At 60.0% G+C, this 15,933-nt stretch overlaps 1 protein-coding gene across 1 annotated transcript in view; it reads right to left on the bottom strand.

Annotated features, from left to right (window-relative positions):
- Window positions 1-15,933, bottom strand: part of LOC119090204 (ATP-binding cassette sub-family A member 2) — a 43,854-nt gene that overhangs the window by 10,420 nt on the left and 17,501 nt on the right. The window contains exons 17-26 of the mRNA XM_037212993.1: window positions 15,713-15,795; window positions 14,943-15,049; window positions 14,280-14,521; window positions 13,920-13,975; window positions 12,924-13,096; window positions 12,104-12,243; window positions 10,137-10,290; window positions 2,264-2,490; window positions 1,152-1,267; window positions 94-209 (exon numbers count right to left, since the gene is read on the bottom strand). Of these exons, the coding sequence (XP_037068888.1) occupies window positions 94-209; window positions 1,152-1,267; window positions 2,264-2,490; window positions 10,137-10,290; window positions 12,104-12,243; window positions 12,924-13,096; window positions 13,920-13,975; window positions 14,280-14,521; window positions 14,943-15,049; window positions 15,713-15,795 (1,414 nt within the window). The remainder of the gene's footprint in view (window positions 1-93; window positions 210-1,151; window positions 1,268-2,263; window positions 2,491-10,136; window positions 10,291-12,103; window positions 12,244-12,923; window positions 13,097-13,919; window positions 13,976-14,279; window positions 14,522-14,942; window positions 15,050-15,712; window positions 15,796-15,933) is intronic.

The raw sequence follows: 15,933 nt of genomic DNA, 5'->3' as shown, positions 1-15,933 counted from the left end.
AAAGGAGCAGCCCGAGACCAGTGTGGACATCTCAGACTGGGCCAGCACCAGACCGGGGTCCAGTGGCTGACCTCGCTCGCTCGCCACACTGACCCGTAGAAGAAGACGAGCAGCGTGACGGCCGCCAGGTTCGAACCGGACGTGTAGGCCGGATCGTTGAAGGCCGCTATAATCAGCAGGCAGGCGGCCGACGGCACGCTGCAGTTGACCTGACGAGCACGCACGGGGACGTACCGAGGTCAGAGGAGACAACAACTGGACCCCAGGTATGATCCCAGGTCAGCTGACAACCGACACGTGTCAGGGGAGGGTCTGGCGACCGGCGGCGCAACCTCCCTCCCCTCCCGCACACCCCCGCTAGCTTCCCCCCCCCTCCCCACCCCCCAGCATTTGCCGAACCGGTTGCCAAAGACCAGAGGCGCACGTCACTCTGCCGCTCTGTGACGGCCCCTCGCTCGCCAGCCCGGAACACAGCCGTCAGAGAACCACGAGGCCGACCTGTCACTGACACGCGCTCCCGCCAGACCCCCTCCCCCACCCCCCGGACCTTCAGGCAGCGCCAGTGGGGGGGGGGGGGGGGGGGGGCACGTGTCGCGCCACGCTCTCTGACACACGGCTGAGCGGGGCCCCACCCTGTGGAGGTCTCGCACCAGACGGCCCCGGCGGCAGGCGGCGGCCGAGGCAGCCGGAGAGCGTGCCCGGCCGGGCGCGGTGAGTCAGGTATCAGACGACTAAGCGCGACACAAAGCGCTGCTGGCGCACCGGAGAGGGACCAGCGCGCGGCCGATGCCGATATAACACAGGCGGTTACCGCGGTAATCAAGGGATTTCACCCATCTCTCAAAGTAGCTATTCACTGCTGCCAGCAGGCAATGACTCAACCGGTTCTAATGATGGTTGGCAGAGCCTAATGACTCACCAGGTCCCAATAGCAGTCAGCAGGACCTCGTGACTCACGTCCGCAGGACACTCCGCAGCACACAGTGGCTCGCTACGCCTTAGCGGCATTTGCTGGCGACTGGCGACTCACCAGATCCCAGCAGTAGTTGGCCAGCCAGTAAACGGTCCGATCGAGGCCGCACAGCCGCTTGCAAGTGTTTGCTGCGCTGGCGCTGCTCTGTGACCAGCGCCAGCACCAGCGAGGCCGGCACGAAGCTCAGCGCCACCAGCACGAACAGCGCGATCAGAATGTCGGTGCCCTGGCGGATCTCCTCCTCCAGTGTGAATGCGCCGGTCCGGGGCAGCGGGTGGTTCACACACGTCACCCCTGGAGCGACAGCAGAGGGACATTACACACGACGCGTCGGAAGCGACAGCGAACGAACGTTACACACGGCGCGTCTGGAGAGACGGCAAAGGGACATTACACACGGCGCGTCTGGAGCGACAACGGAGGGACATTACACACGGCGCGTCTGGAACGACAGCAGAGGGACATTACACACGTCACCCCTGGAGCGACAGCAGGGGGACGTTACACACGGCGCGTCTGGAGCGACAGCGAACGGACATTACACACGGCGCGTCTGGAGGGACAGCAGAGGGACGTTACACACGGCGCGTCTGGAGAGACAGCAGAGGGACGTTACACACGTCACGTCTGGAGCGACAGCGGAGGCACGTTACACAAGCGACAGGGGGACACAGCACGGATGGAGGACGGTTAGGGCATCGCGCGCTACGCCAAGGGAACGAGGCGTCACTTGTTGCGCACATCACTCCTGGAGTCTCAGATTTCGTCTAGAAAGATGAAGAACGGGTCTCAGAGGTGGGGCGTTACAATGACAATAGGTGGGGGCTGCGGGACAGGGAACAGACGGGCGAGGCACGCAGTGGGAAGGCGAACGTGGGGGTCGAAAAGGACACAGGGCACAAACTGTCACGCACGAGATGAAACAGAACACATGTGCATGTTCGAGTTCATGCACATTATCACTGTGCATGAACTCGAGAAAGTTGGCAGTCGTGCTTGTGCCAGCGCAAAGCGCATCGAGGGACGTGGGATATGGTGACATTACGAGCTGTAAAAGTCTGGGCGCAAAATTAGTACCGAGTGGGCCTCTCGCTGAGTGACAGCCGACGAACAGAAGGTCACAGGCGTCACTACCAGGACATGGGGTTACCCATCACATTTAGGCTATTGGCACCAGCGCACACCTGAGTCGTCACCTTCGCACAACGAAACTGCAAAAAACCCACAACTGAAAAGCACGACGCAGGAAAACCCCGAGACAACACAACGGCCGCGCGGCCCGGCACTGACCGTAGGCGGCCGGGTCCCCGGCGGCCGGCGGCAGGTTAGCCCGCAGCACGGCGTTGTTGAGCGCGTTGACGTAGGCGGGCACGGCGTGCAGGCCCTTGTGGTTGAACCAGGCCTTGGCCCGGCGACGAACGGCGGTGCGGCGGGCGGCCGGCGACAGATGCCGGCCAAACTCGGGCGGCGTGGCCGCGTGCACCAGGCCCAGGCTGAGGCCGCCGTACCGGCGCAGCCTGCCCGCCGCGGGTCAGAGGTCAGACGGGAGGGCGGCGGCGGGGTCCACGCCGGTCAGGGGAGAAGGGCAGAGCTGACGCGGCGTCGGTGCCGTTTGCCCGGCCGCAGCCAGGAGGGCAGCAGTGAGGGACCGCCTCACAGCCGTACCACGCTGCCACTCGTCCGGGGACAGGTCAGCAAAGACACGCCGACCCAGCACCAAACCGTCGCATTCTTTCGACTGGGGGTGGTGGTGTGGTGGTGATTTGGGTTTTAAGGGCGCGTCGGCATCAGGGCCATTTTGCGCCCACTCGATGACGGTTATCTACCTCTGCGACGACGCGATAATTATGTTGTCAACTGATAACAGGTAGCCTCACTGGCGCACTTACACTGAGGGGTGAGTGAAAATAACGTCAAAGCCAATGTGTGCTAAAAATGCGAGTATATCTCCAAGTTCACCACATGGGTCTCGACCGAGTAACCGATGAAGGGGCGCTGGAGGAAAAAATCGTCGCCTCTCCGTCTCAAGGCGCCGACATGAGACGAGCACATGTTCAACAGACAACCGGTCCCCGCATCTATTACAACGTGGCACATCCCTACGCGTCAAGTAAAACGAGTGTGTGGCGTATGTATGACCCAACCGAAGCCGACAAAGGGCGACTTCCTGGAAGCGGCTTCGGCGATGGGAGGATTCCCAATCACCCAGTTGGGGCTTGATTTCCCTGAAAGCGTGGAGGTGTTGGTCGAACATGTGCTGCCACGCATTGCGGACGTATTTGGAAATGACTGACTTCAGATCTCGAGCGGGTACATACATTGGTATTGGGTTTCTCTCACACGCCGCAGCTTTCGCTGCGGCGTCGGCTTTTTCATTCCCCATTATTCCTATGTGACTGGGGATCCACATAAATGTGATACGACAGGAAGTGCTGTCCAGCCATTCCAATTCCTCCCAAATTGAGCGAGTTAAAAATGAGTGGTCACGCGACATCGCCGTCGGGTCTAATGATAAAAGTGCACTACGCGAGTCGGTCAAAATCACTATATCCCTTTCAGGACGACAAGCAACGTACTGAAGCGCTGCTAAAATGGCAAACAGTTCTGAGGAAAAAACTGACATGTGCTGCGGGAGGCATAGACCTACGGTATGGTCACCGCAAACAAATGCGCAACCCGTTCCTGTTGAGCCCTTGGACCCATCGGTAAATATTTGTAATGAGTTCACGTATTGTGAGATCTGTTCCAACGAGTACGTGAGGAACTCTCATGGTGCAGTGCCATTTTTAAGATGCTGACAGAGTTTCAAATCATACTTAATACTCAGACGTCTCCACGGAGCTGGGTCCCGAAGAGTGTGCGGGGCAATGTCATCCAGCGTAATATCCGCCTCGTCCAGGCAGTCCCGGACGCGCAGGCACATCGGCCGCGCTGACGTGGGCCGCCCCCCCAAGAAAGAACGAATCAACGTCTGAGAGAAAATGAACTTAAAGGCTGGGTGATCCGGAAATTGTGAAACCTTTGTAGCGTAATTTAAAGTAAATCGTTGTCTCCTAAGAGGCAAGGGCGGTTCATTCGCTTCCACCAGCAAGTTTCTTGTTCGGGTCGTACGAAACGCCCCAGTGGCTATACCAACACATGTATGGTGGATTGTGTCCAAAACCTGCTTTGAAGATGTAGGAGCACTATCGTAGACAGGACTAGCATAATCGATGACTGATCGAATTAGAGCCCTATAAAGGTTCAACAGGGTGCTTCTATCGGCTCCAAACGTCATACGACACATTACTTTCATGAGGTTCACGCGCTTGAGACACTTAGTCTTAACCATCTTAAAGTGTTGCTTAAACGTGAGCCGACGGTCAAACGTGAGGCCCAGGAAACAAATGTCGTTACAAACTGGGATAGTGGCATTATACAGTCGCAACTCCGGGTCTCTACAGCCTCTAATCCGTGAGCAGAAGTGCGTGCACTTAGTCTTGGTGGTCGAAAATTTGAAGCCATTCTTAAGGCTCCACTCAGATGGTCGAATCAGGCATAACTGAAGCTGCCTCTCAGCAGACGTCGTTGTGGATGCCGCACACCAGATGGCAAAGTCGTCCACAAACAGTGACCGACTGATGGTAGGCGGCAGACAGTCGGCGATATCATCGATCATCAGCGCAAATAGGGTTACGCTAAGCACGCTCCCTTGAGGAACACCGTTCTCTTGTTCATAGCGATCAGATAGCATGCCACCCACTCGGACACGGAAGAATCGACGACGTAAAAAGTTTTCAATGAAGAGTGCCATGTGACCTCGGAGTCCACACTTGTGTACTTTGCTTAGAATGCCATAGCGCCAGGTGGTATCATAAGCCCGCTCAGTGTCAAAGAAGGCTGCTATCGTGTGACGTCTTTGTTTAAAAGAATGTCGTATAGCTGTGTCTAAGATCGTTAGGTGGTCAACAGTGCATCGGTTCTTCCGAAACCCGCATTGCACTTTGGAAAGACAATCGTGGGCTTCAAGGTACCACATGAGACGATCATTCACCATCCTCTCTAGCAATTTGCATAGGGATGAAGTCAGCGAAATTGGGCGGTAGTGCAGTGGATCGGAACCATCCTTTCCGGGCTTCCGTATCGGGACTATAATGGCCTCCCGCCACGACTCCGGGAAGTCATCTTGCAACCATATGTAGTTGAAAAGTGAGAGTAAGGCATGGAGGGACTCCTTCTTTAGGCGATTCAACATATCATTGTGGACTTTATCCAATCCAGGCGACACACTCTTAGCTCTCTTAAGAGCAGTGCAGAGCTTCATGACAGTGAACGGTTGGTTGTACTCATAAATCTCTGAGTCAGGAATTCTAAAATTGATTGCCGTCTTCTCACTTCGTTCCTTGTAACGAATAAAGCGTGGGTCGTCTGTTCCATGTCGGCACCTTTCTGCAAATGCGAGACCTATTTTGTTGGAAACTTCCTGTGTGTTCAATATCGTGATTCCCGCAATTTTCAACACCGGAACTGCAGTGGAGACGCTCCTACCGGAAATGCGACTAACTCGCTGCCACACTGCACTCAGTGGGGTGTGACGATTTAAACCATTTATATATTCCCTCCATGATGTACGCTTCGCCTCACGTATTGTGCGTTTCGCAAATGCTCTGGCCTTTTTAAAAGCGATGAGGTTGTTGGTCGTTGCAGAACGCTTAAAAACCCTGAACGCCCGCTTCCGCTTGAGAATTGCCGCCTTGCAGTCCTCTGACCACCAGGGAACAGGGATCCTGCGCGGCTCAGGTGATGTCAAGGGAATGCAAGACCTAGCAGTGTCGACAATTGTGGATGTCACTTGTTGTGCAAGAGACATTGTATTGTCGTCCTCGGTCGGCTGCACTCTAATATGGCACTCATCAGTAAACTTTTGCCAGTTAGCACGCCGAAGGTCCCAGTAGGAAGGCCTCCTGCCTGGGTGTCCAGCATTCATCCCAAGCCATATTGGTAAATGGTCGCTCCCATATGTAGTGCTCTCAACGAACCAAGACAACCGACAGAAAAGGGACGAGGAGCAGATAGAAAGATCTATCGCTGAAGTAGTGCTGGACGGCAGAGATATATGGGTATGCCGGCCGGTGTTAACAACACAAAGATTATTTGTATTCAGCAAACGCTCAAGATGTCGGCCTCGGCGGCTTGTGTGACTGCAGCCCCACAAAGGGCCATGGGAGTTGAAGTCACCTAGCAACAAGAACGGCGATGGAAGCTGATCGAAGATGGACTGTAGTGTCGAATCCGGTACTTCCTCAGCAGGAGGGAGGTAGATAGAACAGACAGTCAGCCTCAGCGACCCAAGGTCGACGACGACAGCAACAGCTTGAAGGTCAGTGTTAAGACTTACAGGAGAGCACGGTATACTGTGATGAACTAAAACCGCCACCCCACCATGGGCGATCGTGTCAGTTCTCACGTCTTTCCGAAAGATGCTGTAACATTTGACGTTAATTTGGGCGTCATCAGATACCTTTGTTTCTTGTAAGCATGCCACAACCGGGTTACGAGAAGATAAGAGTGTGTGTAGGTCCGACATGTTGGCCCTCAAGCCACGCATGTTCCATGTAAAAACGTCACTGGCATGCTAGGTATGCTTGTATGTGGGGTGTACGGTTAAGATCCATCGGTACAGCTTACATCTGCTTTAAGCGTTCACCTAGGGCTTTGCACTAAACAAATCTCCCTGGCGACGCTCTACTTCAGTGGAGGTAAGCCGGACCCTTGGCCGGGCTTTGGGACTTCCACCCTCCGTAGGCGACGTCGGCCAAGGAGGGGCACGCTTCGTTGCACGACCCGCCACCGGGGACGGCAGGGTAGGCCGACCCGAAACCCCGTCCCCAGGTGGAGGGATGGGAGGCGGACCCATTGACCCTCCCGGTGAGTGGGGCGGAGTCGACAGCGAGAGCCGGCCCCCCGTCCGCTGTGCAGACGCCGACCTGGCGGCGCGCCCTGCAGGGCCAAGGTCCAGAGAACCCGGACGAACAACAGTTTCAGAGGGGCGGTTCCGGGAGGGAGCGACGACTGGAGGATGCCGAACCTTGTCCGGTTCTCGTGAGCCGGGGGGACCGGCGCTTCCGGCAGGGCCACTAGCTGGGGAGCCAGAGGGGCCCAACTCTCGTAGCGCCCCTGTGCCAGCGACGACAAATCCCGTCGTAGCTGGTATGGATGGAGGGGGAGATGGAGCCCGAGAGGGCGTGTCGTAAGCACTGGCTGGGCCGGGGTGCGATGATGGGGGGCGAAGTCCACGACCTCGCTGGACCGTGGTCCATCCCTCGTTCCCGGGTCGCGACCCAGCCCCGGGCTCTCTGGTAGCTCCGCCAGGGGGTTCCAGCCCCATAGGCTGAGCTTCTCTAGCGGCGGCCAATGCCGCAGGTGGATTTTTTTCGGAGGTTCCGACCTCCGGTACGACGGAACAGCAGAGCCAGTTGATACAAGTGTGCTTAGTATCAGCTGTACAAACTCGCCTACAGTCATGCCTTTGAAATCATCAAGTCCACTCAGTTTCAGTACCTCGTTGGCTGCGGGTGTTACCTGGACTAAATTTCTTGCCGGATTGGTAAGGGCGTCTTTGTATGTCCTTGTGGTGGTCGCATCGTTGTGTCGGCGTTGGGCCTCCCGAAACGAGACTCCTTCCTTCACTTTGATGTTCAGGACAGTTTTCGCTGACAAGAAGGACTGACAGCTGCGATATGACGCCACGTGACCCTGACCACAGTTGACGCATTTCACGGTTTCTGATTTACACTCAGTGTTGGTGACCTATTTCCGCACACCTTCCGCATCCAACTTCTTTCCAGCACTTGTCCGTGAAGTGACCATACGTCTGGCATCGGTAGCATCGGACTGGGTCGGGTACATAGACCCTAACAGGAACCGACTGATATCCCACGCGGACCCTATCTGGAACTCTCGCAGAGCAAGACGTCAGAATAATTGAGTCAGTATCGGTCAGCTCTCCTCTCTCTCTCCTCTTGATACGTCTCACTGCCGTCACCCCTTCCTCACACAAGCCCTCAGCAACATCCCCATCACTCACGCCGCGAAGGTCCCGGCAAGTAATCACACCCTTAGAGTAGTTCTTAGAGGGGTGAGGGTGCACCGATACGGGCACCCTAACCTCTCCCTGTCCTCGCACTTTGTACATAAGTGTGGTCGTTTTAAGCATGCGCTGGATTTCGCGGTCGTCTGTCAGATGCACTTCTATGCCTCCGTCCGCATACGAAAAGACATCCTTGGGCGTCCCGATCTTGGAAAATGCTTGTTGGCGTTGAAGTGGGTTTAGTCGGAGCGGTACTGTCCTTCATTGGTCATCTTCTCTGGCGGATCTTACGACCAGAAACTGGGGTAGTGGACGACGGTCGAGGTTTGGGGGGTTGGTTGATGATAAAGTATCCATAAGTATGTGTTTATATTCGGCGCCCTGATTCCCCGCCCACCACGGAGCCCAACACGGGGACGGTCCACTTCTAAGAGAGGAGCCGCCAGGGCTAACAGCACGCTATACGCAGGCCAGTGTGCCAAAAGAGTTGCTGCGAGATCCACCGGGCACGTGTCTGCGGGCGCCAGTGCCTCAGGTTCGCAGGTGCTAACCAGGCACCCTGGTGACAAACCGAGGTACGGCCCCTTAATGATGTCAAGGGGCAGACACTGCACCCGGCAGCTCCCCCCTCAACACCCGTCACATGACCTGCTTGCCTCCAAGCCAGTGTCACGAAAACACGACGCCTGACCAGCCGATTTCCTCGTGTGGAGACTTCACGAGGCATCCGCAGGATCACAAATTCGGGCCAAAGCCACGTGTTGGTAAGCTGCCCCGACTGACCCATAGGGAAACTCCCTCAGTGACCAGGATCCCTTCATCACTACCTGCGGACCCAACGGGGTACGGCGAGACCCAGATAAGACTGAGAAGCTGGGGCCGAGGGGTTGCTAATCCCTACTCTGAACGAGTCAGAGCCCTTGCGGGAGGCGCGTTTCGTCTGGCCCCTCCTCTTTGGCCGGAAGGGGCGCTTTACAAGCCTCCCCAACCGCCCGCAGGATCATTGGGACACGAAATCCCCCCCCCCCCCCCCACCACGGAAAGGTAGTGCCTCACGGGGGGGCTTTCGACTGGGGGCAGCACACCTAGTGCGTACTGAGAGTGAGCACGCACGATGTTCTCTTTGGCACACGGCCAGACGCACCCGACTCCGCTGCCGACACGTAGCTCCGCAAGGACAGATGGGGCCCGGCAGCGCGCTTGCCTATCCGCGGTCTGACGCCGCTGCGCACGACACGACACACCGTAACGCCAACCACCGCAGCCTGAGTTCCCGCTCAACCAGGCCCGTGGCCTCCCCTGCAGAGCTCAGTGACCCAGTGCGAGCTACCGGCTCCCCTGTCTCGTTCAACACCCAGCCATCAGCGGTCAGGCAGCCGCGCCTGCACGGCCGGTCCCAACTGCTGCCAGCTTTGGAGCCCCTGCTCGGTGCGAGCAGTCCACCCCCGCCCGGCGCCAGAAGTCCACCCCTGCAGCAGTCCATCCCCGTCCGGTGCCAGAAGTCCACCCCTGCCCGGTGTCAGCAGTCCAACCCTGCAGCAGTCAACCCTTGCAGCAGTCCACCCCCGCCCGGCGCCAGCAGTCCACCCTTGCAGCAGTCCACCCCTGCCCGGTGCCAGCAGCAGCCCACCCCCGCCCGGTGCCAGCAGTCCACCCCTGCAGCAGTCAACCCTTGCAGCAGTCCACCCCCGCCCGGTGCCAGCAGTCCACTCTTGCAGCAGTCCACCCCTGCCCGGTGCCAGAAGTCCACCCTTGCAGCAGTCAACCATTGCAGCAGTCCACCCCCGCCCGGTGCCAGCAGTCCACCCTCGCAGCAGTCCACCCCTGCCCGGTGCCAGCAGTCCACCCCTGCAGCAGTCAACCCTTGCAGCAGTCCACCCCCGCCCGGTGCCAGAAGTCCACCCTTGCAGCAGTCCACCCCGGCCCGGTGCCAGAAGTCCACCCTTGCAGCAGTCCACCCCTGCCCGGTACCAGCAGTTCACGACTGCACAGTTCGTCGGTCTGCTTGACGGCTCCCGACAGTCCATCCGGCCCGCCACAAGCCGGGTGACTCCCAGTGCCCGGTGCCCCGCCGGGGGCGGCGGTCCGACCCACCTGTAGATGTCGGTGGTGGCGCGGTAGAACTCGCTCTCCGGCTGACCGCTGACGTTCTGCAGCAGGTCGCCAGTGACCACGGACCGGGAGAGCGGCAGACGATAACCGCCCGGCGCGCACGCCTGGCCCGCCCCGTCCGGCCGGCACGAGCACGCTGGGAACAGCCTGGCAGGCGGAGCGGCACCCGGCGCTGGTCAGAGCGGCCGGCACTGGACACCGGCCGTGACGGGCGTCGAGGGTCGACGCGTGCTTTGGTTCAGTCGGGGTGAGTTTGGACTTGTTTACGGCGACCCTCGGGGTTGTGGGCACGTCCCGCTGCTTCAGCAGTGCCAGCCTTTTCAATTGTGCTCGTCAGCCATGGAGTGGAAGGCGCGCGAGCAACCAGTCCAGGACCAGACGCGACACGGGGCGCTGGCTCGCGACGCGCTAACCTGTCTAAATAGCAGGCAACCGACAGAAATATTCCTGATAGTGTTCGCCATCAACGCACAGAAACAAAGCGAAATATCGAGCGATCTTGGGATATACGGTGAAGACAAGAGGGAGGAAACATCGTACACGGAATTAACGCTGAACAGAGCAGTCACGCGGAGGTAAACAGCCGCCGGTTAACATGTGACGGTTATTGCCAGCGTTCGACACTGTTGCAGCCGTTAAACAGGCATGCCGTCGGCGTCACAGTGCACAATAAGCGCGAGCGGCCCACACACGGCGTGGCGCCGTATCCGTGAGAACGCGGACACGTTAGTCGACAGACGGGCCAACTCGCCTGTGCGGGTCCGGCGGTAGCGTGGTCAGCCGGCCGGCGCCCGCCATCAGCCGGAGCGGCGCAGCCTCAGGGGCCACAGCCTCCACCCGCGAGACTGGAGAAGACGCTTGAAATACTATCACCGGGCGTACACCATACCGACCGGAAGCGTGGAACACAGCAGAGCGCGCCCACCGGGAGAGTCCGGTAGCTCGATACGTAACCGTTCACAGTTGACGGGATGATAATCATGTGACAACAAACGCTCGTCCCCGAACTACAGGAAGACCAGCACATGCCAGTGTCGGAGTCAAGTCTGGGGGCACAGGCGCTGCCGGCCGCACAGTGGGGCCGGTCCGCACCGCAAGATCTCCGACACCCCTGCGGCATACATGGGCCCTCCCGCACAACAGATAACTTAGCTCCCAGCGGCCCCAGACATCTGACCTTTCCACAACCCTAGCTGACTCCGGTGTCTGACATACCTCCCTCCGCTCCGCCCGACTGACCCCGGTGTCTGACCCCTCCCCTCCCCTCCGCCCGACTAACCCCGGTGCCTGACCTTCCCTGCGTCCGATTGACCCCGGTACCTGATCCCCTCTTCTCCCTCCACCCGACTGACTCCGGTGCTTGATCTTCCGTGCGCCCGACTGACCCCGGTGTCTGACACCTTCTCTCCCCCCACTCGACTGACCCCGGTGTCTGACCCCTTCCCCTCTGCCCGCTGACACCGGTGCCTGACCCCCCCTTCGCCTCCTGACCCCGGTGCCTGATACCTTCCCTCCCCCCGCTCGACTGACCCCGGTGTCTGACCCCCTCCCCTCCGCCCGCTGACCCCGGTGCCTGAACTCCCCTCAGCCCAACTGACCCCGGTGCCTGACCTCCCCTCCGCCCCCTGACCCCGGTGCCTGACCTCCCCTCAGCCCAACTGACCGCGGTGTCTGACCTTCCCTCCGCCCCCTGACCCCGGTGCCTGATCTCCCCTCCGCCCGACTGACCCCGGTGCCTGACCTCCCCTGAGCCCAACTGACCCCGGCGCCTGACCTCCCCTTCGCCCCCTGACCCCGGTGCCTGATCTCCCCTCCGCCCGCTGACCCCGGTACCTGACCTCCCCTCAGCCCAACTGACCCCGGTGCCTCATCTCCCCTCCGCCCCCTGACCCTGATCTCCCCTCCGCCCGACTGACCCCGGTGTCTGACCTCCCCTCAGCCCGACTGACCCCGGTGTCTGACGGTGTCGCAGAGCGGGTCGAAGCCGGCGCTGGCGTTGTGTGGGTCCCGCCGCACGCAGGTGGCGCCCAGGCCGGAGGCCAGCTCCAGGGTGGCCTCCACCGCCGGTGACGGCGCATCCCGGCTGAACCTGGCCATGCCAACGGACAGGCGCGTCACACACCTGGGCCCACGGTCCTACTGCCGAGTGACCAGACCGCTGCGCCGCCAGCCCGCCTGGCACCCCTTCGCCGGGTCTGGTCTCGCGCGCGATAGTCATGGCATGCGCGCTCCGGACCAGGACGGGAGAGGCGGATGCCCCACGAGTCCGGACTGCCACATCTCGACCGCACCCGGCGTTCACAGCACCGCTCCGGTGCACACCACCACCGGGCAGTTCCGTCACGCACTCGCCCCCAGCTCCGCTACACTCGGGCAGCTCTAAGGGCAAGCGCACAGGACAGTGCGAGCGAACGTGCCTCCCAGCAGGCAGCAATGAGCGCAAACACGGACACGTGACCGCTGAAAATTCTGAAAAGCAGATGCGAAGCGCGCCAAAAGACTGGACGACCGTATCATATGCTAACTGCTCCACATGCTGACAAGTCCATGCTTCACCGTGGTGTGCTGCATTTCGCGCAAATCGTCCTCTCTTATCTCTGTGCACGTACGTGGGGGTAAGGTAAGGGGTGGGATGGGGGTGGGGGAATCACGTTCCCGTAACTCGCAAACCTCTCTCAAACTCACCAAGCCGACCACCTACATCGAGCCCCATACTTCCCAACAAACTGACCTAGCTTCCCACAGCACCCTGCCGCCCGCGCTACTGACCCTGGGTTCAGGACGTCCAGCCAGTTGTTGGCTACCGGCACGACGTTCTCTTGCGGCGAGGTGTAGTTGAAGTACTGCGTGGGCGCCATCACCAGCGGCGGCTTGTCCGAGACGTTGGGTGTCACCACCGCCAGCGACATAGCCAGGAACGTGAAGATGGCCGGCAGCAGCACCTGGTGAGGGGGGGGGGGGGGGTCACCGAGCCGCGACGGGGCCGTCACATTCATGACCGGCGATCGGCTTCCGCATCAGATGATTTTACGATAGTGATGTGGTCAGGTGTAGTGTGATCATCTGAGCGCGATCCCACGAGAACGTGATCATCCGAGATACCATGTACAGGGTCGGCGTTAACCGGCACCAGGCGGTGTCAGAAATGATTCAACTGGACCAGACACCACCAACGCTCTGCCGCGTGGAGGCGGTGCTGAGTTCCACCCGTGCGTTTGTTCTTGGAAGACCCCAGCCCTTTCTTCTCTAACAAAATGTACACAGCTTTTATCACCCTCGTCCTGGCCGACCTGACCTCTCCCGACCTGGCCGATCCCAGCCAACCTGACCTGGCCGATCCCGGCCACCCTGGCCTGGCCGATCCCAGCCAACCTGACCTGGCCGATCCCGGCCATCCTGACCTGGCCAACGCCAGCCACCCTGACCTGGCCGATCCCAGCCACCCTGACCTGGCCAACGCCAGCCACCCTGACCTGGCCGATCCCGGTCACCCTGACCCGGCCGATCCCGGCCATCCTGACCTGGCTGATCAGCAGGGTCCAGCTGCGACGCGAGCAGTAAAACCGCTTCAGACAACACGGCCAGGAACTGCTGCCACAGCAGCCGCCGGCCACGCAGCCGCTCCCACGACTCGGGCGTAACGTCACTCCAGGCCGTCGCGACGTCAGACGGGGCGCCGGTGACGTCAGAAGGGGCGGTGGTGACGTCAGACGGGGCGGCGGTGACGTCAGACGGGGCGGCGGTGACGTCAGACGGGGCGGCGACGACGTCGGCCAGCTCGGAGTGCGTGTCCGAGGTCGGGGTCGGGACGGGGCAATCGTCTGAGGCAGAGGGGAGGCACAGGTGTGCGGGTGCGCGTGCGTGCGTCCTGCGTCCAGGCTTCCTCTTCCTCATGCTTTGATCTCAGCAACACTGTTCGACGAAAAACAATATGACGTCATCTCCATTCAGTCCGAAGAACTTTCTCAATATTTCCTTCAAAACGTGATTAAAGTTCACTTTGATTTACGACGCGAGCAACCAGTGTCAAAGGACATGCACACACACGACATTCTAAACACCATTCGCCCATCCCCCTCGACTCCCCCAAGCCCTGGTGCCTCGTCTTCAGCCTGCCCCACTCACCCTGGCCGTTTCTGGTGACGCGCATAAACACCTCCTCCATGGAGGTGGTCTGCAGGCCAAAGCTGGCGACGGCCAGCTCCTCCCTGCGCTGCTGCAGCGCCTCCAGCAGGCGCGGCAGCACGCCGGCCGTCAGCTCGGCCACCGGGAGGAAGAAGTGTAGCTCGTGCGCCGAAGAGCCGAGCAGCTGCGCCGACGGCACGTGCGCTTGCAGGAGGCTGGTCACGCCGCCCAGACCGCCGCCGCTGTCGGGGGAGAGCGGGAGTGTCAGTGACCGGCCGCGGCCTGCCCGGCGCAGGTCCACAGATGACATGCAGATTAAACACACGACTCTCGGCCTGATGACTGTGGCCTGTATAATGTATAAAGTGTTGCGTAATTTTCACGGAAGCAAAGGATCAGCAGCCGTTTGGGCCATGAGCCCTCCTCGGTGCTGTGAAGCCTGAGGGTACACACACGCCACCATGACAGCTGGCTGCGGAGGGGGGCAGACGCGAACGAAATGACAGATCCGGTCATCAGCCGACCTGCGCCTGCACTACAGCCTCCGACGGCAGGTGACCCGGTGACCTCAGGTCAGGTCAGGTGACCTCACGCGTCCGTCAGCCGCAGCCCTGCCCGCACCAGCCGGGCAGCCGAGCGGCGGCGCCGCGCCGCGGCCCTCACCTGGCCTGACCGTCCTCAGACGGGTCCGCCGCCGTCCGCACCACGTGCAAGTGGTACCCGGCGCCCAGCTGGCGACGCAGGAACATCGGAGAGCCGACACACTTGACCTGCGGCGACGGGCGACGGGCACCACGCCCAGCCGTGTTACCATGGAGGACGTCGCTGCCTATTGACGTGATTGTTTAGACCAGAGCCACATGGGTAGCCGCCTCGATGCATCCCAGCGTCGCTCTTGATCAGTATTAATCAAGCACATAAATCAAGATTGCACCAATAATTCAATAATCAAGATTAGGATCAACAATACTTAACTGATAAAAGATACAATGATCATGATTGCATTTACCATTGGCATATGTATCTCGCGAGGCGCCTGGTGCCATGCTTCGCAGGTAGGAAAAGGAAGGACAGCCGCGGTTCATACTGTTGCTCAGGTTGCAGCGTTCCGTGGCTGTCAGTCGGTGCCTATGTCATCAGAGCACACTGCTTAAGCGTCATGATACAATGTCGCAAACGGGAACGGTTTGCTCTGCTGACCTCCGCTAATGACATCTGTCCTGGACCAGGTCCAGCGATGTCTGACCAGGGGTCGTCTCGGAGCCACCAGAGAGCAGCGGTGCGGCCGACCGTGTTTCGTCACGCGGCCGGCACGTTCACGCGTGTGGGCGTGAAGCGTGAGAGCACGGCTCGCCACACCGCCGAGAGACGCCGGCGGCGCGAGCAGGCGGGGTGTGACGTCACCCAGCGGCCGTCAGCTGGCCGCTGCTCACCTTGCCCGCCGACAGGATGGCAATCCGATTCCCCAGCACGTCCGCCTCCTCCATGTGGTGCGTGCAGAACAAGATCGTCCGACCTGGGGGAGGGGGTCGGCGGGCACCGGTCTGGAGTTGGACGGCTCAGCGGTCGTGGTGCATAGGGGATTTACGACGTCCTCAGCACGTGAAGCTACATAGCGTCGCCTGCCTCTCTCTCTCTCTCTCTCTCTCTCAAC

The sequence above is a fragment of the Pollicipes pollicipes genome, unplaced genomic scaffold (assembly GCF_011947565.3).
Source record: "Pollicipes pollicipes isolate AB1234 unplaced genomic scaffold, Ppol_2.1 Scaffold_3087;HRSCAF=3621_pilon_pilon_pilon, whole genome shotgun sequence".
Taxonomy (NCBI): Eukaryota; Metazoa; Arthropoda; class Thecostraca; order Pollicipedomorpha; family Pollicipedidae; genus Pollicipes; species Pollicipes pollicipes.
The sequence above is the reverse complement of the archived record's forward strand: the minus strand, read 5'-3'. Positions and strand labels throughout refer to the sequence as shown.